The sequence below is a fragment of the Prosopis cineraria genome, unplaced genomic scaffold (genome assembly GCF_029017545.1).
Source record: "Prosopis cineraria cultivar Desert tree isolate PC_DT_omini unplaced genomic scaffold, ASM2901754v1 PC651, whole genome shotgun sequence".
Classification (NCBI taxonomy): domain Eukaryota; kingdom Viridiplantae; phylum Streptophyta; class Magnoliopsida; order Fabales; family Fabaceae; genus Prosopis; species Prosopis cineraria.
Window position 1 is genome coordinate 36,424 of NW_026555976.1, and position 8,473 is coordinate 44,896.

Here is an 8,473-nt window from a genome sequence, read left to right on the forward strand (position 1 = left end):
CTCTCCAAACTCTTGAACTTCTTGCACAAGACCGAACAAGGCTTGCTTCATGGCTTTAGTTTGAGTTCTTGTCATTAGACCTTCAATATATTGTAATGGGTCTTTAGGTACGTTGGATTGAAAGTATTGGGCTCCTTGCTCCTTGCCTTGGGCTACTTTCATGTCACCATGTTCATGATTATCATCTTCAAGTTTCATTGTCATTAATGCCATCTCATTCATGCCATGAGGTCCATCAAGAATGATGTGTGTGTGTGTGGGGTGTGTGTTTGGCGGTGAATATTATACATATATAGTGGATGGATTCCGTGGTTGTTGAACTAATAGAACATGTGAATGCGGTCACTGCCCTTGCCACCTGCCCTGATTAGTCCGTCGTTTACACTAATTACTAATTAATTTGCTAATTACTTATAAATTGCGAAACACATACAGTAAGATAATTCTGTGGATACACTATACGTGCTTTACCATAAGATCATGATCTGTAACTTGGATGTTGCTCATTATTCTGCCAACTCACATATTCAACCTCATCACCATGGGATATACATAATTAAACTCCCCCACTATTAATTAATAGTATTGTCGTACTGGTTGGGCTCTTATTTTTTTGTCTCACCATGCGTCCGTCCTCTTCTCTGGCTTTCCTTCTCTATGTTTTCAAGTGGCGAAGTACTTGTTAATTAGCCCAGTGCATGAACATGCCCGGCCCGGCCCGGCCCGAATATCAACCCTCAGACGCCAAAGTCGGAGTCCATGCTGATTCGCTTGAAGGTATTCACCTCCTTATGTATGTGCGACAATGGACAAGAGCACCCATTGAAAGAAATCCTTCAAGAGGTTCGATCCTTTATGTGTCAAGAAAAGGAGTTGGTCTCCTGTACACTCCCCGAAGTGCGAATGGGGGTGCAGATCTGCTCGTAAAGCATGCCTACGGAGAGGATAATGCTTCCCAGATTTTGGAGTCAGCTCCCTCATTTTCTCAATATCACCCGGCAAAGATGGTGCTTATCTGACAGGCTAATCTACCCAGTTTCCTTTCAAGCTGTGCTTGCCTTATTATCCATTTTTTTTTAAAAAAAAAAAAGAATATCACCCCCAAACATGTGCGTTCTTCATTCTGCTCCGTGGCTGCTGTTAAGAATTGATCAAGGAGATCCAAACGGCTACGAAACACATGAAATGTTAGCCGTCCAGTAGCTCCGATCCAATCTCAGCGGCCAACTTCCCCACACCATGTTCTCTTCATCATTTGCCTTATTTTTAATACAATATTTATCACATATTAGTCATCATCATCTGATTGTATCTATTTTATTGTCTTTTAAGAAAATAACAATTTTCTGCCAATTTTTTCCTCAAGAAACATAAGTTTAAAATGTAACATAATAGAATCTTCCAACCTAAAAAAAAAAAAAAAATTCCCCCGGGTGGGGGGGAGCGCCCCCGACTTTAATCACCAATCATGATAAAAATCCATTTTCTTTTGGATCCAGGCACATGAATATTGTCGCCGCTTACTTCCCTGTGTAATGGCCAGAGCCCTTTGATTAGACCTAATTTTACCCAAGACCTTCTCTGTTGCCGGTGACAACACTGCAATAATCGAAAGACTTCATAATATATATGGTTTAGTTTATATATGTTTGTTAATTAACTGCTAAACCCAAATACGTACCCATAATTTGTCACTCTATACTATTATGAGATAAACACGCACGCACACAGAGACACTGCCAAAGCATTCTTCGGACGGCTCCTAGCTAGCTATACATGCTATGTTGTGGTCCCGTCAGATCCCATGGAATCAGAGCCTGTGACAGTACCCATTCTTTCTGGTGCTTTATTGACCACTAGGGACGACATCTTTAGCTAGCTGCAGATATTTTTGGTCTCTTCAAAGGCCAAGAAATATGTAATATAGCAGCGTTACTGGTAAGGACACTAATATGCCAAAGATAACCCTGCAAATTAACAAGAAACCCCAAATTGATTAGCTGGCTATGGTTAATTATTAAATATTCCAAATAAAATATCGTCTAGAAGAGGTGAATAATCACCATGTATGAAAGCGCGCACGAGTTTTGTGACCCTATTATATATGTGTAAGCAGTGGCTCCCACAGAAAGTATTTGAAAGATTCGGTTTGGAGACAGACAGGCGCATCTTATAATTATAATAATTAATTATTACGCCTGGGTTTGATTAAAAGTCAAGCATTTAATATGATGAGTGTCAACAAATATGTGTGTGCGCGCGCGCGCGTTTCGAACTTTATCCTCCTCGCCACATTCTAGACGATGTCGTTGATCCTCCACGTATGTTCAAAATACAAATGTTATATCATTAATTTAGTTTCCATCGTTTTTGATACAGCAGAGTCGTGACGTCATGAATGCAGCATCAGCAGTAGAAAACCTGTGTGCGCCGATCGGTGGCAGGATATATACAATTCTGTGGGATTAATCTCAAGCTTAATTTTTTTTTTAAAGCGACGTTCATTCTGCGACTGTGCACGTTTTAAAACATTAAAAAAATTTTAAATTAGAGTTTACTTAATCCAATTTTGATGTCTAACTAGCTAAGTTATTCACCTGTCACTCTATGACTAAAAACATTATATATTAATAATATTTCCAATAAAAAATTTAGTGAAATTTTTTGGGTAATTAGATTTAATCCACGACGAGGGTTTGAAAGAATTATGATAAGAAACGGTTGAATTTACGTACCCAGTGCTCAAAATATCAGGATGTACACCATATTCCCTTGCAAATACAAAAGGCACGATCCCTTGCGGGAGAGCAGCCTGCAGAGAAACCAAAACTTAAGTTATAATATAACCACTTTAATCAATTAAACTCACAAACGAGTGCTTGGGTATAAAACAAGTAGATAATATGATTATGAACCTGTACAATGGCGGCTCGGAGTTTGGGTCCTCTCAATCCAATAGCAATGGAGGCAACAGCAATGACCAGAGGCCCCAAAATGAAGCGAAGGGACATTCCCATGGCTGCTGTTTTGGTGCCACAGGCTAAGATGCGAGGCTGAAGTGCCATGAACAGCCCTGCTTGCATGCACAGCACATGTAAATACCGTCTAAAAAACTACTTTAATTTTGCAATTATATGAACCGATAGACACAATTAACTCTGAACATATGTTTCAGTATGTTCCTATTACCTAAGCTGAACATTGCCATCCCAAGGCCGGCGTCCGAAATTATTTTCACACACGAATTCACCAGGCCAGGCATCCCTACATTCCATCTGCATGTTCACATCCACCTTCTATGATTTTTTTTATAAAATCATCACTTTATATTATATATATATATATATATATAAGTTTGTTCCTCACAAAAATATGTACGGGTAGGTTGATAGATGTCACTTACTTGAAAGAGATGAGCGACCAAAGCAAGCCTAAGACGCTAGAATATGTATTAGGGTTCCGCAGGAGTTTCCTTCCTACAACTTTAAGTATAAGTGTCATCATTACCAGAGCGCGCGGCATCTTCTGGTTTGTTCCCTCTGAATATACGGGACCTCCTTCCTCCAGCATTGGGATATTAGTGATATCTCTGAAGCTAATTTCTTTTTCTTTTGCTAATAATAGCCCAGAATAGCGCACATATTAATATAGTAATATTTATATTGAAATTTAAACTCCCAATAAAGCATTAGACGAGGCTATAATAATAAAACTTTCAGCACCCCACGCACCCCAAGGAATAATATTGCTTGTAAATTATTTGAAACATTATCATTCAAGAAATTCAAGTATAGCTAGGTTGCATATGATTTGGTATCATAGATGTAAGGGTTATTTCATGTATGCTTATTTTAACCTTCAGCTATAGGGACTAATTAAAATCGCTGCCTTCATCATTACACACGTGCTGTCTCCATATGATGGCCGCTATCAATGAAGCTTCCCAGTAAAGACAGGATCTTAAAGAAACTACACACGGCGTTGAACATTGAAGATATTGATGTAATAAACTTTTCCAAAACTATATATAATTTGATTGACATAATTAGAAGGAAAAACATAACTTTAAATTTTGTACTTTGCTCGCATTTTACTTTTAATTTCTGTATCTTTTTTCAATATTTTTGATCCATTTATTTTTGTTTTTTATTATTTTAGATTTTTTTCAAAAACACTGAAAAAAAGTATAAAAACTAATAGCAAAACGTGAACAAAGTTTATAAATTTAAATTTATATTTTACCCAATTAAAAATATATATTGTCTACAAAAATCATTCTAAAATTCTTGTCGGCGTTACAAAAAATAATAATATAACAATGAATAAAATGTTATCACTGATGCATTGTGAAAAGTGAAAAACCCTTTCTACTTAAAAAAAAAAAAAGAACGAGCAACGAGGTGCAACAAGATCTGAAAGCTGAAGACAAAAAATGCACTTGAACTGTAATTTGATGAACCCATGCTAAAAAACTCATGAAAATAGTCGGAGAAAATGCACATGACCATGACAATATTGGAGACACAACTCACAGAAGGTACACCTGAAACAGCTACAATGCCTAAGATTTTGACTTAATCCCAAAGTAATATGCCAACGATGCGATTACAGCGACACTGTGTTGTTCTATCCCCAAACCCCTAAACGACACAGGCAAAAGTTACACACCGCCGCACACAACACCACACATACGTACCTGACATGGTTATTTCTTGGCATCCTGGTCCCTCCCCGCCTTGACACATCGCCGGCGACAACTCTTGGTAACTCTTCCCGCATCTTGCCGGAGACGTCGTCCATAACCGCGGGCTTCTCGACATCGTCATTTCAAATTCGTTAATGTTAGACCCCCGTGGCGTGGCTTGGAGAGAGCAAGCATCCGACGAAGTCGCGTATTCTATTAACCGAGGACTCCCTGTCGGGTATCCGAATCTGACTTCTTCTAGGGCACCGACGCGGTGCGACTTAAGCAGATGGAGTGGTGTACTGTCGGAGAAGATTTCTGCGTTGGAGAGTCTGGGAGTGGCGATGCCTGCGGGCGAAGACAATGTGGAGTCAGGAGCAGAGGACGTGGATCGTCGGATTCGGACCCGAACACGTCCGTGGCTGTCGGTTTCGGTTTCGGTTCGAAGTGCCACGTCTCGACCGTCCAGAGATATGACGTCGCCGTCCACCTCAAATTTTACGATGGAGGCCGCTGTCGGTCCAGGAAACTTGCTCCGAATCAAGAGAGTGGCAGCTCTATACTCGAACAAGAATAGCAGCAGGGTGTACCTGAAATTATAACTGTGATTTCTCTGAAGTATAGATGTTTTATATACTCTATACCTATTCATGGTAACATTATATACAGGATTATCATGGCATGCGAGATGACAAGACGGTAAATACAGCTTTAATCAGATTGCACGCAGAAGGATATGCATGGGAAGGTATATATACCAGACGATAGATTGAAGCACAACGAGTTGGACCATGAGGGAGTGTGTGAAATGGCCGTACATGGCTTGCAGCAAGGGAATGCCCATGACTAGAGTGTTGGGCAAGGAGGAGAGAGAGAAGAGAGTGATAAGCCAGTCCAGGGTTGCAGAGTGGAAGAAGAAAAGCCAGAGAGAGAGGAATAAGAGAAGGGAGAGCTTGGAGAGAGTGTCGGCTAAGATGAACTGAGAGTCCATGTGGTAGGGATTGTTGCGAGAAATAAAGTGGAAGGAGAGGACAGGGACGGCGAACACCGCCACGAAGCGATTGATGCCGGAGCACTGGGCGCTGCTAAATATGTTGAACCATTTCACCGAAGCGTAGGCCACCAACATGGCGAAGTATAGAGGCACCATCGCACTCATCACTTTGTAGAAATCAACCCATGTTATCATCTTTTTTAGGCCAATATTGAAACCCAAGGATCGTAGTAGTAATATATCATAAAGATGAATAGCGTCAGCTAGGGTTTATATGCGCCATTTTTTTCTTGCGCGGTACTGCTTTGCCCTCCCCAACATTGTTGATTAACTTGATAAGTTTTGAGCCTGGCACTGGCATATAGTGCTTCATCAATGACTCGTTGTTAGGGTTAATCATTGAAATGTTGCACGTTTGTTCCTATATTTCTTTCTTTCTTTCTTTGTTTTTTTTTTTTTTTCCTTTCTATGACTGAATCATTTTCAACGTGCATGGCAATATTTGTTACGCAATCCTCAGCCTCGTTTATCGTATTAAAAATCTAGGCTCCATCCATGTATCCCTTTAAATCGAATACAACATACTCCCTCCGTTTTCACACTAAGAAAATAAATACATCATGCCGTTTAAGAAAATTGGCAAATTAATTGTGTATGGGAATTTAAAAAATAAATTAAAATGTTCTTATATTTAATTAAAATAAGACTGCATTAATTGTTTCTTGTAAATGAAAATCATAAGTCTATGAAGAATAATTTTAAAAAATTACAATAAATACTTATTAAAATGTGATTTTGCTTATAAATAAAAGGAGTACATAACATCCCCATATATAAAAACACACCATGTCATTCATGGGGTAGGGTTTAGTTGAAGAGGAATGAATTCTTTAAAATATAGTGAATTAATATTTAAATATTTGATTAAAGAGATATTATATTTAATATCCAATCATCTTTTAGATAGGATTGATTTTAATAAAAACATATCAATGAGTAATAAAAAAGGATTTAAAAGGTAAAAATAATCTAAAAGGTTTTTGAGAATCCTCAGCACACACAATTTAAACCATGGACTTTTAGATCTTTCCCCCAAAAAACAAAACCCCAGAGACAAGAAAATTCAGTGAACACGAAGCATTATCAATCGAGAAATGATGAGTCCGATTGGGTCCATTGAGAGTCCCGTTGCGATGAATCTAAACCCACCAACCCCAGTGACCTCCAGCATCATCAATCCATATCGCCTTTCGATTTGAACCCACAAAACCACAGTGCCATTCGACCCAGCATCATCAATTTGAACCCATCAAACATCAGGGCCACTCGATTTCCCTTCTGGGTTCTGCGTCTCAAACCCGGATAGGCTAGCAAGGAGGGAGTCAATGAGGCTCTCAGTCTTGAGTTTTTGCCGGACAAGGTGGAGAACTGGAATGTGGAGAGAAGAAGGTCGAGAGAGAGAGAGAGAGAGAGAGAGAGTTGGAGGAGGAGGAGAAATCGGCAAGTCGATAGTGAAGAAGGCGAAGTTTTGAAGTGATGAGGGACCAGTTACCTTTGAAGTGACGGTGGGGTTTTCTCCTAGAAGAAAGGAAAGAAAGTTATCGGAGCAAGTTGCAAAAGGGAAATTGAGGGGCCTCCATCTGCACCTCGATCTGCTGGGTCGAAGAAGGAAATGGAAAATGAAAGTGATTGCTGATTGAGGAGGGACGATAATGACACCTGGCAAATAAAGTAACTGCCAATGTTCAGCTGGATTTTTTTTTTTTTTTTAAAAAGTTATCTGATAAATAAAGTCAAAATAATGGTTAATAAATAGTTACACAGAAAAATAAAATTGCCTTATTTTTAAAAATTAAAAATTAAACTACTTTTTGTGTCTGAGAATAAATTACTTCAACTTAAAAAAAAAAACATTTTACACTTTAACCCATAAAAAAAGAAAACATTACATCTTTTTGATAAAAATAATTTAATATCTATATATTATTTGTATAATAATAATAACTTTTCTTTAAAGTAAATTAAAATTTTAATTGGAATTATTTTTGTAACTTTCTAGGGAAAATGTTTAATTTGCGTGCGATAAAGTAATTTACCTTTTCCGTGTTTTACAGATAAGGATTGGGAGGACGGAAACTTTATGAATGGAGATCGTACGTTTCAGTCTGCTGAACAATGGTTTTTGAGTTTTGACAGCCGTGTGTTCCATTGTTCCCTCTTATGATCTCTGAATCATACCGTCCTAATTCCAAATCTCTTAACTATTTCTTTAACTGCCTGGCCTCTTTGACGTCAATTATACATGGCAAGTCTTTCGTTGCAATATCGTAGTTGTGTAGCTTACTCCAAACAATGAATAAGAATTATATACATACGTACATATATTAATTTTATTTATATGGCACATTCTACAGGATCTATTTATTTTGTTTATAAGTTTGTTTATAAGTTATGGTATGATTTTTTAAATAATATATAAAAGTTATATCTAAAATTAGCTTTATAGAGAGAAAAATAATATAACATTACTTTTTATATTTGTTATACATAGTTATATTTAAAATTTATATACTCTTATTTCTATTATTTTTTTGTATTAATATTAATGAGATTGGTAAAAATAACTTATAAAGAAAAATGAAGAAGTACATGATTATTACCCGTATACAGTATGGCTATGGTTGATTACTCTGCAATTATTTTCAACACACCAACTTTATTTTATGTTCAATTGTAAAAATTAGCACTCCATCCACAAAAATCAGACAATGAGGATAGAACTGAGTTGATAAACT

At 37.6% G+C, this 8,473-nt stretch overlaps 1 protein-coding gene across 1 annotated transcript; it reads right to left on the reverse strand.

The window, feature by feature from the left end:
• Positions 1-1,605: 1,605 nt before the first annotated feature.
• LOC129297911 (auxin efflux carrier component 6-like) lies at positions 1,606-5,873 on the reverse strand. Its single transcript, XM_054936257.1, has 7 exons — positions 5,443-5,873; positions 4,697-5,274; positions 3,404-3,614; positions 3,190-3,275; positions 2,916-3,073; positions 2,736-2,812; positions 1,606-1,967 (listed from the first exon to the last, which is right to left on the reverse strand). Exons 1-7 carry the CDS (start codon positions 5,871-5,873, stop codon positions 1,901-1,903), a joined length of 1,608 nt encoding a protein of 535 aa, XP_054792232.1. The 3' UTR covers positions 1,606-1,900.
• Between the last annotated feature and the right edge of the window lie 2,600 nt (positions 5,874-8,473).